At 34.1% G+C, this 16,068-nt stretch overlaps 1 protein-coding gene across 1 annotated transcript in view; it reads left to right on the top strand.

The window, feature by feature from the left end:
- The window catches only part of LOC144433050 (uncharacterized), a 52,154-nt gene that overhangs the window by 32,028 nt on the left and 4,058 nt on the right, over positions 1-16,068 (top strand). The window contains exons 12-16 of the mRNA XM_078121362.1: positions 1,252-1,359; positions 3,033-3,230; positions 7,047-7,145; positions 7,614-7,712; positions 13,417-13,518. Coding sequence (XP_077977488.1) covers positions 1,252-1,359; positions 3,033-3,230; positions 7,047-7,145; positions 7,614-7,712; positions 13,417-13,518 — 606 coding nt within the window. The remainder of the gene's footprint in view (positions 1-1,251; positions 1,360-3,032; positions 3,231-7,046; positions 7,146-7,613; positions 7,713-13,416; positions 13,519-16,068) is intronic.

The following is a 16,068-nucleotide window of genomic DNA, read 5'->3' as shown; positions in this document are numbered from 1 at the left end:
TTTATAGTGAGACATCATATGAAACCAGTAACCACTTTATTACATCGCTAAAACAACACTGCATAGTTTAGAACTGAGCCACTTCTACATGTCACCAAAATAAAAAAAAACAAAAAAAACAAACAGCGGAGCTATTCTGACCGATAGGTCGCTTGTTTTCTTACCCAACCAGTACAGGAGAGCAATATACCAATTACCATGTATTGAACTCAGTAAACACAGTGTATGGACATTGATAAGTTTTGAAGCTGTTATTTATTTTTACTATGAATTCCCCCCCCCCCCCCCCCCCCAACAAAAATGACCCAAAACAGAAAATTGCTGTCAAACAAATCTGAATAGACTTCACAATAAAAATCATCCGGTGACAGTTTTTCTAGAGTTAGAAATGAAATAATTTTACTCATTGGGAATGCACAATGTCAAAAAGTCGCACTGGTACAAAGCATCATGGGAAAACACTTTCACTGGAACACCTCACTTAAGAAATAGAGTCTTAACAAAAAAGTTGATACAAGGACCTTGTATTTTTTCATTCAATATTAAGTTAATAATCAAAAGAACAAGTCCCTCATAGAAGACATAGCCCCTCACACTCAAATAGACCCTTTAATGTAGTCTCCATGTATCATATGTTTTTTGTTTTACATTTTAGAGAAATTTAGTGCCAATATATTTTATCCATTGTTGCAAACAATAGAATCAAATAGCTTTGTGTTATTTTATGTGTCATTGTAGATTTTTTTTCCACCTTACTGTTTTTATTGTATGTGTTCTGCTTTATGTACATTTATATTTTTTTTTCTTTTAACATCTGCACGAAAACCCATTTATGGATGCAGTGTTTTAAATAAATTAAATAAATAAGATAAATAAATAAAATATAAGGTTTTGTGTGAGCATTATGTAATGATAGTTGAAATCATCAGCATTTTGATGGCTGTACATACATTGTATCTGTGTGTTGTGTAATGTCTACAAAATAACATATATTTGATAGATACCTGTACAGTTTCCAATTGATAAAAACATTTCACTGCCTTTGTATTGAGATAAGGCATGCACTTTTCAAAAAGCAATATTCAAACTCATAAGTTTCACTTAAAGATGAGGTGAAATTTATAACTTTACATAAATTGACACTTAATGCCTGATGAGTGTACTACAGAGTGTATGATTTTGTTGTAGATAAATTAAAGTCTCCCTGTTCTTTATTTATCTTTATATTATGATGGTGTACACCTGTAATAGCTGATACATAAAGTCAAGATGTTCTTACTTGGTGAAGATGAAAAAGCAGAGGATAGCAGTTCATCTCCAGAAAAGAAAGAGATCTGGAAACCAGAGAAAGTGCCAAAGGTTACAGCAGAAAATCTTTCCAATTTCGTTGACAAATTGAATGGCTTTGTTTGTATCTGATCAGTTATTTTGATGTGTGTTTGCTCTATATTCTTAAAGCTATATATAAAAGATCTTGACTTTTAATTTTCATATATGGTAGTAATTATGAGTGCAAATATACTCCTAGTACCAACTGACACTGATACCTTATGCGGTTCTGTTATATGTTATACATGTACATTTTTTATGTTTGTCCAAAACAGAACAAATGTCACAAAAGTCATTTTTTATGTGATAAAGCAATTTCATGGACAAGGAATGATCGTGCACTCATTAGTCCCCACAGACGAAGTCCGCAACGGGGACTTATGGATTGGGTTCGTCTGTCCGTGCGTCTGTCAGTCCATCCGTGCGTCCGTCCGTGCGTCCGTCCGTCCGTCCACAGCTGTTTCTTGGAGATGCCTGGACCGATTTTTTTCAAACTTGGTACAGGGGCAACATGCTATTGCATACATATGCACGTCAATTTGTTTTATGATACGATCCAATATGGCCGCCTAGCAACCATTTTGTTTGCAAATTTTCCCCGTCTAAAGCCATTACTCAGACATGCTTTAACAGATCTCATTCAAAGTTGGCATTAGGACAGTGTTCTATGACATACATGTGCATATTCATTGTTGTCATGATACGATCCAATATGGCCGCCTAGCAGCCATTTTGTTTGTGAATTTTCATGTCCAAAGCCATAACTCAGACATGCTTAAACAGATCTCATTCAAAGTTGGTATTAGGACAGTGTTCTATGACATACATGTGCATATCCATTTTCGTTGTGATACGATCCAATATGGCTGCCTGGCAGCCATTTTGTTTGTGAATTTTCCATGTCCAAAGCCATAACTCAGACATGCTTAAACAGATCTCATTCAAAGTTGGTATTAGGACAGCGTTCTATGACATACATGTGCATATCCATTTTCGTCATGATACGATCCAATTTTGTTTGTGAATTTTCCATGACCAAAGCCATAACTCAGACTCCATTTCCATCGTGATATGATCCCCCATACCCAACCAATCCTTTATTGTTGGAGGCATATTCCATGTCCAACAAGCACACACAACATATCTAAGTCTGTTTGTTTTAGGTTCACAAATGTTGTTGCATGATCAGAGTAGTGATAATGTCATTCTCAATGACTTGTTTACATATAATTTGCATACGGGTATGCACTCATGATTTTTGGTATTACACTGCAGTGCAACTGCTGATACCACAGTTTGAAGACATGACTCAAAATATTCACTTAAATTTGTTGTTTAAAATACAATTACGTGAGTTTGCATGCATCATCCATTTCATGTGTTGGTATCAGTTATCATATAAAGTCTGTAAATTTACAATATCTTGTGAATTGGTTCTAACCCATCACTGCATAGATCAGAACTGGGAAGTTTTATGATATCATTTGCATATATAGAATAGACAATAAAGTGTTCCTCGCCAAGACTTCTTGGCCAGGAACACTTTACTGTTTATTGAATCCTATATGTCCAAGTGGTTTTGTTGTAAAATAGGTATTTTCACTTTGCCTGGTAGAGTTGAACAGATTGACATGGAGTATATCTCACATGGGGACTTATAGAGTTTTAGATTACCACTCAAACAAGTTCATTTTGTCTTACAGAGCTGGACAGACCTACACATTGCAGCTTTAAATGGTGACACAGAGTCTGCCCTGAAACTTATAGAGACAGGGACTGAAGACGTTGATGTGGTTACAGCTGAAGGTTACACAGCATTGCATATTGCTGCTTCTAACAACAATCTCAACATGGTTACGTGTTTAGTGGAAGCCAAAGCCAAGTTAGATGTGAAAGACAAGGTAGGTGTACCCACATGGATGATAAATTTCAAATATCAGATGTCACTTATAATGATCTGCTGCATTGGTATACATACATTAAATCTTGTAAGTTTTAGTTATAATTAAAAGATAGTATGTGTATTAAAATCAATTTTTGGGTAAAGTAAGAATAATGGAATTAAATATGATCATAGATAGTTCCTGTTCAATAAAAAAGGATTCTAATGTAGTTGGCAAGCCTGGTGGCAGCAGTCTCTGCTACCAAGTGTTGTGGAGGTTGCAAATGGTTACACAATACTATGCATGTTTGACATGTCAGCATCTGCAATGATATCTGAGACTGGATATAGCACAAGTACACTGGAGATGGAGTGATTGGGTGTCATCGGGGTGGGTGATGAATTTCCCCAATTGGTTTGTGAAGGGATGTATCATTGTTTTGAGTTGCTTTCATTTTGATGGGTAGGGTTTCAGTGGCTGTGTTTCAGTGGCCCTGTTACACATTGTTGTGATCAACTTCTAATTATTGTTAATGCTTGAGATTACTTGTTTGCTGATTGGCAGTTGGAATGATATCATGGAGGAATCGTGCAAACTCTCCTTGGTTTATAAAGTTGGTTGTGTAATATTGTAAGCTGTGGTACTAAACACAGGAATGTAGTTTAGATACTGATTAAGAGTATAAAATGTGCAGGAGATAATTTTGAGTAGATGCTTGCTGTTTGCATACTACTAGTAGAGGTGAGGAAAGACTAATGAAGATGCGATGAAGAGGTTATTGTGTCAGAATGTAGGGATAGAGATCAATCTGATTAAAATCTGACATGGTGAAAGCAGCTAGATGCCTTTATTTACCTCAGTCAATTCATATTATTTTGTATAGTTTGTTTTGCTCTGGGTGATCACATGGGAATTAAGGCAGCGATCACCCACAACAAAACAAACGATATGAAACAATGGAAATAGAGGTAAATATAGGCATCTGGCCACTTTCACCACATCAGATTTTAATCAGATTAGATTGAGATATAATTGGGTTTGGTTTCAGAGTTGAGTTTTGTGTGACGATGTAGGATGTGTTCCTTCAACATTAACAGTGACTGTCAATAGTGACTGTGTACATGCTATTATAATCACCAAATTTATGTAAAATAACTTTTTTCTAATTGTATGATTATTATGCAATTCCATAAATTATTCTTAGGATAATTTCCTCATATATCTTTTTTTTTCATTGGGACACTGGATATATCATGATATACATGAAGAGCTTCATATGTCATAAAGATAGGAGTTATCTATACACACTACCTGCTAGCAAGTGTGAATGAAAGCTAATATAAGATATGAATTATCTATACACTCTACCTGCTAACAAGTGTGAATGAAAGCTAATATAAGATAAGAATTATCTATACACACTACTTGCTAGCAAGTATGAATGAAAGCTAATATAAGATGAGAATTATCTATACACACTACCTGCTAGCAAGTATGAATGAAAGCTAATATAAGATAAGAATTATCTATTCACCCTTCTTGCTAGCAAGTATGAATGAAAGCTAATATAAGATAAGAATTATCTATACACACTACCTGCTAGCAAGTATGAATGAAAGCTAATATCAGATAAGAATTATTTATACACACTACCTGCTAGCAAGTATGAATGAAAGCTAATATAAGTTAAGAAATATTATACACACTACCTGCTAGCAAGTATGTATGAAAGCTAATATAAGATAAGAATTATCTATACACACTACCTGCTAGCAAGTATGAATGAAAGCTAATTTAAGATAAGAATTATCTATACACACTACCTGCTAACAAGTATGAATGAAAGCTAATTTAAGATAAGAATTATCTATACACACTACCTGCTAGCAAGTACGAATGAAAGCTAATATAAGATAAGAATTATCTATACACACTACCTGCTAGCAAGTATGAATGAAAGCTAATATAAGATAAGAATTATCTATACACACTACCTGCTAACAAGTATGAATGAAAGCTAATATACGATAGGAATTATCTATACACACTACCGGCTAGCAAGTATGAATGAAAGCTCATATAAGATAAGAATTATCTATACACACTACCTGCTAGCAAGTATGAATGAAAGCTAATATAAGATAAGAATTATCTATACACACTACCTGCTAGCAAGTATGAATGAAAGCTAATATAAGATAAGAATTATTTATACACACTACCTGCTAGCAAGTATGAATGAAAGCTAATATAAGTTAAGAAATATTATACACACTACCTGCTAGCAAGTATGAATGAAAGCTAATATAAGATAAGAATTATCTATACACACTACCTGCTAACAAGTATGAATGAAAGCTAATATAAGATAAGAATTATCTATACACACTACCTGCTAGCAAGTATGAATGAAAGCTAATTTAAGATAAGAATTATCTATACACACTACCTGCTAACAAGTATGAATGAAAGCTATATAAGATAAGAATTATCTATACACACTACCTGCTAGCAAGTACGAATGAAAGCTAATATAAGATAAGAATTATCTATACACACTACCTGCTAGCAAGTATGAATGAAAGCTAATATAAGATAAGAATTATCTATACACACTACCTGCTAACAAGTATGAATGAAAGCTAATATACGATAGGAATTATCTATACACACTACCGGCTAGCAAGTATGAATGAAAGCTCATATAAGATAAGAATTATCTATACACACTACCTGCTAGCAAGTATGAATGAAAGCTAATATAAGATAAGAATTATCTATACACACTACCTGCTAGCAAGTATGAATGAAAGCTAATATAAGATAAGAATTATCTATACACACTACCTGCTAACAAGTATGAATGAAAGCTAATATAAGATAAGAATTATCTATACACACTACCTGCTAGCAAGTATGAATGAAAGCTAATATAAGATAAGAATTATCTATACACACTACCTGCTAGCAAGTATGAATGGAAGCTAATATAAGATAAGAATTATCTATACACACTACCTGCTAGCAAGTATGGATGAAAGCTAATATAAGATAAGAATTATCTATACACACTACCTGCTAGCAAGTATGAATGAAAGCTAATATAAGATAAAAATTATCATTACACACTACCTGCTAGCAAGTATGAATGAAAGCTAATATAAGATAAGAATTATCATTACACACTACCTGCTAGCAAGTATGAATGAAAGCTAATATACCTGAAATTATTAAACATTAAACATCGGTGTAATGTAACTGAGTCTCTATAAATTCCAGAACTACTGGGCAGATGGGTTGAAATTTATTAGGGTTGTGTAAATAAAGAAAAATTCTGTACATGATCTACACGATGATATGCAAAATAGGTCTAACAACATGAATGGTCAAAACTTATACCTCAAAAGGTTCTTAGTGGATTGGAATAAATGTGGTGGGGACTAGAGATGTTATTGTTCAGATATTGTTTGAGACATATATTGATACAACTGACCATAGCAACCATAACCTCATCCGACAGACATATGACAGTATAATCTTCTGAAGAAACATTTGTCGGTGCGCAAATGAATAAACATTCAATGGATACAAATATGCCTAGAAATAATACCATGTAATGAATAGCAACAGTTGAATATTATATATTGGAAACAACAAATAAGAAATGATAAGATAAGAAAACAGATAAAGAAAAGATAGCAGGAGGGGTGGTTGGGTAACTGGATAAACATGCATGTATGAATTGGCATGTGGATAAAAAAATTACCATGTAAACTGAACAGTTGTGATAATAATACCATTGATGATATTTTTATTTCCTGTTCTCTGATGTAGAGTGAAAATACTGTGCTTCATTTGGCTGCAAAGAATAAACACACACAAGTAGTTCAGTATCTTCTGGAGAGTGGAGTTGATAAGAATGTCGGTAACAAGGTACAGTTGTAGGCATATGTACTATTACTTTTTATGTAGATGCCATCATACAAGGGATATATCCACCAGAATGAATGACCTTTCAGCCAAGATTAACACAATGATCATGCATTTATTAACTGTGCATAACATGATCACAGCATATATTGGAGAGTGCCTGATTTCTACTGTCAAACTGTCAATCTTGAAAGAAAAATGAATACTAATGAACCATAAACAGTACATGATTACGAAGTGTATGTATAATTTTAGTTGTGCAAGTCTAACATAACTTTATTTTAAGAAATTGGTTACCACATGACTTCAACGTACCTAAAATATTCTAATAAATTGGTTTGTGGAGTTCAGGAGAGTGTAGGATTTCTGCTGTCACATTGGTAATTTTGAAAAAAAAGGTGAAGAAGGAAATAGGATCTTGATCCTAATTCTTTAAGAAAGAAGTGTGGGATCTTGTTTGTTTTCTCTTAGTCTGGAGATGGACCAATACACATTGCCGCTAGGAGTGGACACAATGACATTGTCAGATGTCTTTTAGAAGCTGGAGTAGAGAAAGATGCTAGGAATAAGGTAAGGCATATATGGACACTTCAGAATATGTTAAGTAGTAGTGAGCAGGACCAATTCAGGTATTCAAGCCAGTTGAATGTCTGTAGCAACATTATTTACTTAGCAGTGTTAGAGCAAGATGTTCTCTTAAATGTTTGTTTGTAAATTTGTACCTATGATATTCAAAGGATGATCTTAAATACAATATAGAAGTATACACTGTCAGTCACTGTATTATAAGTTACTATATAACATGCCAAGTGAAAGGACAATGAGTAAAAGAAAAAATAATGCATTATTAGCACAACTGAATTGATAAGGTTCAGTAGTGTTATAGGCTTTGCAAAGTGTCTTTCTGTGTGTGTGTGTGTGTGTGTGTACAACTTAAAGTCAAAAACCGCTGGACCGATTGCCATGATATTTGGTGTCAAGTTAGGAAATTCTTGGTCAAAAAACTTAAACTAAAAAACTACTGGGCAGATCAGTCTAATGTATTTTGAGAATGAAGTAAATGCATTAAAACTAACATGATATATAAGAAATATAAGAAGTAAAAAGACATTATATTATACCAGTATATTGATGGTGCAAATCAAGGGATCTGATTGGTCTAGACATCGAACTAGCACGTCTAAAACGAGCGATAATGCACGGTTGGCACGCGTCCAAATTTTGTTAGTCTACGAGCGTTGAGTTGTAGTCCGCCGTGATACTGATAGTGAACTCTTCGAATTGTCAAAGGAGGATTTTCATTCAATGAGACAATATTTTATGAGAAATATGAAGGAAATTTCGAAAGCAACCACGTCATCGTCGCGTATTTGTTCAAATCATCGCCTACTACATATACTAAGGTCAAGGCATGCACGAGATAGGTCCTAGATCCTAGCCTCGGCGCGGCTGGAGTGGAAACATTGGTGAGCTGTCCTGTCCTGTCATAAAAATGAAGCAAGTGAAAGAGCTTACATTGGCCGACTTACCATTAATCTAAATAGAAATTTGTCTGGGATCCTGTCCTAGAGTATTAGTCATCAATCCGAGAGGGAAATCCTCAAACCCGAAAATCTACTGACGTAACTTCCAGTAATATAAATTCATTGTAAATATCAACCTGTCTATCACTTCACCGAGTCGCGAATTCGGCCAGGAACGATCGATGCACTCTGTATTCAATAAACCACTTCAAGTTTATACTTTGAGTCAAACAGGTTGTTTATTCATCACTGTGCACTTTTAATGAGTCGATCAATGTACAGATTGTCCCTAGAAACGACGAGCAGATAAAATAAATCCAGTCGCTGCACAACGTCCACGTTGAGGCCAAAATCAGCTGTCTTGAAAGCAGCGTTATTGTTATGCAAATTAGTCACAGAGGCGCATATGAAACGAGAAAACGTTAGTTCTTATCTTGTTTCTGATATTTTCAATATACTAGTATAATATAATAGCGATAAACCACCCCCTGGGGATGGTATACCACTCGGTTTTGACCAGTGAACTCAATATATGCACTCGCTATCGCTCGTGCATATATTTCGTTCACTGGTCAAAACCTCTTGGTATACCATCCCCAGGGGGTGGTTTATTGCTTAAGTTTACAACAGGAAGCAGCAATAGAAGGTTAGATTTGACTAGTTAATTCTCATTGCAAGGCAGTGGAAAAAGGAGACAGTTTGATGTGTAAAGATTTCAGGTTAGATTTGATTTAATTTAGTTAATTCATATTGCAAGGGATTGGGAAAAGGAGGCAGTTTAATGTGTAAGGAGGTTCAGTAGTGATGTAGGCATGGTGAAGTGTGTGTGTGTGTGTGTGTGTGTGTGTGTGTGTGTGTGTGTGTGTAAAAGAAAAAAACACCAGACCAATTGCCTACTTATTTGATGGGAATATTACTATTGTATGGAAAATTGTTCAAATGAAAGAGATGCATCACAGATGTGCGTTCTTTGCCAAAAATGTGATTTTTGGTCAAAAACTTTAACTCTAAAAGTGCTAGCCAGATTAGTCTGAAATGTGGTTGGAACTGTGTTAGGGGTGTGTACGTGTAGATTAAGCATTTTCATGACGTGACAAATTAGGGCTAAGAATATGTGGTTTTGATGAAAACAATTTATTTCCAAAACTACTTAGCAGATTGGAGATTTGAGTTGCCCACATATATACTTCTGAATCTCAATCATCCATCCAATTGTAATAAAGTTAAGTGTGGTTATCATGTCAATACCTAAACAAGTCAAGTAAGTACATGTAGTAATGTATTTGGAAAGAATGGATTCAAAAGAAGTTAGACAGAATAACTTGATATTTGGGGTGGATATGTTTGTTGACTACAGGCTTGTTTATGCCAGTATACTAATAAAAACTCAAGTGCACAAACTCCATAACTGGAATAGTTCAGTGCTGGTCTGCATATTCTGTGAACTGTTTATAGGCTTATTTTGAATTCACTGACTGGAATATTTCAGTAAATGAAAACACAGATGTAGTGACCACGTACATCAATTTCTGTACTGAATGTTGTGAGACCATTTGTAACTTACCCAAATCAGAAATCCAATTTTTACAATGTATTAAGGATGTCCATTTAACCTCATAGCTTCAGAATCAAATTATGGATCTGCATACAAAAAAAATCGTCATTTTGAAATAAAAAAAATGTCAGCACACTTTGTTAATGTGTACAAATACTGAGTCCTTTGAACAAATTGTGAAGAAAGCTCAACAAGTCTGTATTTTCTGAGATGCCTGACAAAAAAATTGGTTTGGGACAATATATATTAGTAAATTTTTATTGTTAAACCATGGAAAATATTCCAACTATTACCCGTTCATCATCTTATGGTCTTTCACTTGTAATGTAAAGGTCATCTGGGACTGCATAAAAAAATTGTTGGCACTGATCTGTCTTCATTTGACACCATTATTATTCATGGATTTATCATATAAGGCAATATCAATCACACATTCAAGTCATTCCCACCCATGAACATTATAGTCTTTTCATACTGTGGTCAATGTTATTGTATTAAGAGATCCTCTGAGGTTTTTAGGAAAATCTCTTCAGCAATATGCTTTCAAATGAGTCCTGATTTCTAGTCCCCCGAAAGGGTGACTATTACAATGGGTGTGTCCGTCCCTTTGTCCGTAATATGTCATTTCTCAGACATGCAATATCACATTTCTTTCAAACCTGACACAAAGGTGACATATTGTATGGACAAATGCACGTCACTTTTTTGATACATGCAAATTTGAGTGAATGGCAGCCATATTTGTAGTTAACCCTTTGAACCCTAAAGGCCGGTATACCGGCCTATTGGAGGTTGACTTTATATCCGAAAGGCCGGTATACCGGCCGTATCGCCTAGCAATATAACAGCCAATCAAACAGCCCGTTACTACATGTGTTTGGCATCCAAACATAGTGATGACGTACAGTGCCGCCATTGTTAACGTCACTGTGTATTACTTTATCGGACCTCGCTCTTCAAAAATGCCTCGTAGATGTATTACAAATGATCAAGTGCTGCAAGATGTGTTGAGTTCGGATGAGGAAAATGTGCACGGTAACAATTATGGCCATGATAGTGATTTATCAAGTGAGCATTCTAGTGTAAACGGCAATTTCTGCCACGTTGATTCAGCTACTTCAAATGTTTCAGACGATGATAATTTAGACCTAGCACCTGTTGGCAGAGGGTGTGGCAGAGGGAGGGGGTCGTAGTAGGGGAGGTGGGCGTGGCAGGGGGTGTGGCAATGGAAGTTGACATACTGGAGCTCAAAGGAGAACATTTTTCCCTCCCCTGTAGGTTGGACAGTCAGTTTTTATCATTTATTTATCATTTATTCATGTTTACACCTAAAAAAATATATACGGGCAGACAAATATGATTTCAGAAAGAATATGATATTTCGGAACAGTTACCCTGGGGAGCTCAGGGTATACGTCACGTTACGCTGGGGAGCTTAGGGTTCAAAGGGTTAAAAATCAATATTTACTGTGTAACTCAAAAAGTGTAATACATAAATAGACACTCCATTCAAGTGTCTACCCCATATTATCAGATGCATGCTATCTTTGGAGACGCCGACCTTGACTGTGACCTTCAAGTCAACTTCTGCCTGTCACAAACACATTGTAGTATTTACAAATTAGCCAATTTTTTCTTTTAAATCATGTTTACACATAATAATGAAGAAATGAACTTATATACATAAGCATTATTTTTGGTGCTCATATCACTTTTGTGGAATAGCACCCGTATCTATAGCAATGTATATTACTACAGAACTCAAAAACTAATACATAGAGACTCCATACAAGTGTCTAACTCCATATACAAATATGCAATCACATAGTTACACATTTTCTTGTATGACAGCGACCTTTAACCTGTACCTTGATCTACAGGATAGACCAACAAAATTAAGCAATTAGTTGCATTTTGCAGACACTTTAAATTTGTATCAATTATGTGTGGCTAATTTCTTGTACATCATGTTTATAGATAATGCAGAAGATAAACATACACAATGCATTATTTTTGGTGCTCATATAACTTTTTACTTTTTACTTTTTACTCGGTCAGCCATATTTCTTGTGAACAATCATGATTTACCACATAATTCCAGATATTAAAAAATTAACATAGAGACTACATTCAAGTGCCTACCCACATATTGCCAAGTTTAACTTTTCAGGCATTGACATTTAGCCTTGACCTGAATCTTCAAGTACAATTGCTGAAATTCAGCGATTTCCTGCAGTATGAGACACTTTGTAGTATTTATTTGTTGCCACTGATTTCTGTTAAATCATGTCTCCATTCAGTCACATAGAAATAGTGTATTTAGGTGGGGGGGGGGGGGGGTCTGTATCTTCTACAAAGACTTGTTCATTTTCATCAAAGCTGTCTTTAAAGGGACACAAGCTGAGTTTATACATCTTTAGGCATACTTTATGCTGAATATTGATAAGGTACTCACAGCATTGTACTTTAATGGACATTCAAATACAAGGTGAATTAGGTCTTACAGGTTATCTAAATTGTCTACAGTCAGGAAAGCTGTTTTAACCTAATTGGTTTTAGCCATAGTAATTACATGTAGGTATTGTGTTTATCCTAACAAGACATCATATTACAACCAATGACAGCTGGCATTAACAATTTGAAGGTTGAAGTGGTCTCCTTTATCCATTCCGTGGTTAAGACAGTTTTCCTCTTTGACGTTTGATTTCCTAAAGTATACATACAGTACACTGTATGTACTTTTAGGTATTCAGATCTATGGAGTAAAATAATGAAGAATCATAGCATTTAGATTGTCACTTCTACATTGATCGAAGACCATTTGAAAAAAATCATATAATTTTGATAACATAGGCATACCTGTACCTGTGCTTCAGGTAAATTTGATTCATACAATGTAGTATGTACATCTTGAAATTATATTATTTTATGCTGAGTGATTGAACTATGATAAATATATTATATGTTGTTACTAAGAAACCCACATCTCAATTGTACAAATTGACATTATTATACAGTAATTTAGTCCTTGAAATTTCTGTATGTTGACAATTTCTTTACACACTTCTCGTTCAGTTGTCAGAATGGAACGAGTCTGCATACATCATTAACCATTTTGTGTATATTCCCCCCCCCTCTCTCTCTCTCTCTCTCTCTCTCTCTCTCTCTCTCTCTCTCTCTCTCTCTCTCTCTCTAGAGTGATGAAACCGCCGTGTATCTTGCATCCTTCAATAATTATGGAACTGTGGTGGAAAGTCTAATAACAGCTGGGGTAGATGTCAACACTCCCAACAATAAGGTAAATTTTATATAAATAACAATACTGCAACACTGCTTGAATGCATGAAACTCTGCAACTTTAGAAACTGTAACTTGTAAAGTGACAGACAATTACATTACATTACCTAATGAATATTTTTAGATCCATGTACCTATCTGAACTTCTAAATTTATTCCAGTCATTACTGTTTTTACCAGTGAACTAAATATGTTCTGCCTTTTGAGATTGATCTGATTTTAGATGCTACAAATTATCCAAGTGTAATCTTATTTTGTAAATGTTATCATACATAAATTCTTTGTTATTGTATATAAATTAATAATGTCATTCCACCAAATGTTACAGGGACTTTCAATAATATGTTTGAAATTTGATTTGGATTTTTACAAAGATAGATGTATTGAATATAAAATAATCATTGACAAACATTTGGCCCCCAAAAAATATTTCTGGTAAACTGTCAAAAATAAGACAATATTTTATGTTTCTTGGGGTGTCTAGATGATACATTGCAGATGATCTGATCATGTGTATTTAGATGTGAAAGTAGTATTGTTAGTCAAACGTAGCAAACCTAATTATGTTATTTCTTAGGAATAAATGAATTTAAAGTTTATTGACTTAAGATATATTGTAATGCCATTGCATGTGATCATTGATATCTTAGGTAGTTCCTTCACACCATATATCTTTAATTATCAGCTTCAATTTCAAATTTAATAGCAAGTCTTATTTTAATAGTGCATGTCATCTTTGATTTCCACTTGTTTCAATCTGCACATAACATATGTATTAGACATTTGATTCTTAAATAATAAGTGCAGGTATTGATCTTAAAATACAAGTAAATGGAAAAAGCTGTATCATATATTTTGTGTAACTTGAATGTTTAACAAAAGTGATATCTGCGTTATACATGTAATGTATCAAAACATGGTTGAGTGTCCTCAAGAAGATATCAAATGAATCAGATGCTATAATACCTGTCAGTGTCTACATATATACATGTCAGTGTCTACATATATACCTGTCAGTGTATACATATATACCTGTCAGGAGTGTATACATATATACCTGTCAGTGTGTACATATATACCTGTCAGTGTGTACATTTATACATGTCAGTGTCTACATATATACATGTCAGTGTCTATATATATACCTGTCAGTGTATACATATATACCTGTCAGTGTGTACATTTATACATGTCAGTGTCTACATATATACATGTCAGTGTATACATATATACCTGTCAGTGTCTCCATATATACATGACAGTGTCTACATATATACCTGTCAGTGTATACATATATACATGTCAGTGTGTACATATATACCTGTCAATGTGTACATTTATACATGTCAGTGTCTACATATATACATGTCAGTGTATACATATATACCTGTCAGTGTCTACATATATACATGTCAGTGTCTACATATATACCTGTCAGTGTATACATATATACATGTCAGTGTATACATATATACCTGTCAGTGTGTACATTTATACATGTCAGTGTCTACATATATACATGTCAGTGTATACATATATACCTGTCAGTGTCTCCATATATACATGTCAGTGTCTACATATATACATGTTAGTGTTTACATATATACCTGTCAGTGTATACATATATATCTGTCAGTGTATATATATATACCTGTCAGTGTGTACATATATACCTGTCAGTGTATACATATATACCTGTCAGTGTATACATATATACCTGTCAGTGTATACATATATACATGTCAGTGTATACATATATACGTGTCAATATATACATATATACCTGTCAGTGTATACATATATAGTGTCAGTGTATACATATATATCTGTCAGTGTATACATATATACCTGTCAGTGTATACATATATATCTGTCAGTGTATACATAATATACCTGTCAGTGTATACATATATACATGTACATGTCAGTGTATACATACATACCTATCAGTGTATACATATATACCTATCAGTGTGTACATTTATACATGTCAGTGTCTACATATATACATGTCAGTGTCTACATATATACCTGTCAGTGTATACATATATACATGTCAGTGTCTCCATATATACCTGTCAGTGTCTCCATATATACATGTCAGTGTCTACATATATAGATGTCAGTGTCTACATATATAGATGTCAGTGTGTACATATATACCTGTCAGTGTGTACATTTATACATGTCAGTGTCTACATATATACATGTCAGTGTCTACATATATACATGTCAGTGTATACATATATACATGTCAGTGTCTCCATATATACATGTCAGTGTCTACATATATACATGTTAGTGTTTACATATATACCTGTCAGTGTATACATATATATCTGTCAGTGTATATATATATACCTGTCAGTGTGTACATATATACCTGTCAGTGTATACATATATACCTGTCAGTGTATACATATATACCTGTCAGTGTATACATATATACATGTCAGTGTATACATATATACGTGTCAATGTATACATATATACCTGTCAGTGTATACATATATAGTGTCAGTGTATACATATATATCTGTCAGTGTATACA

Source organism: Glandiceps talaboti, chromosome 3 (genome assembly GCF_964340395.1).
Source record: "Glandiceps talaboti chromosome 3, keGlaTala1.1, whole genome shotgun sequence".
Lineage (NCBI taxonomy): Eukaryota > Metazoa > Hemichordata > Enteropneusta > Spengelidae > Glandiceps > Glandiceps talaboti.
Note: the sequence above shows the minus strand (reverse complement) of the source record. Positions and strands in the feature narration are given on the sequence as shown.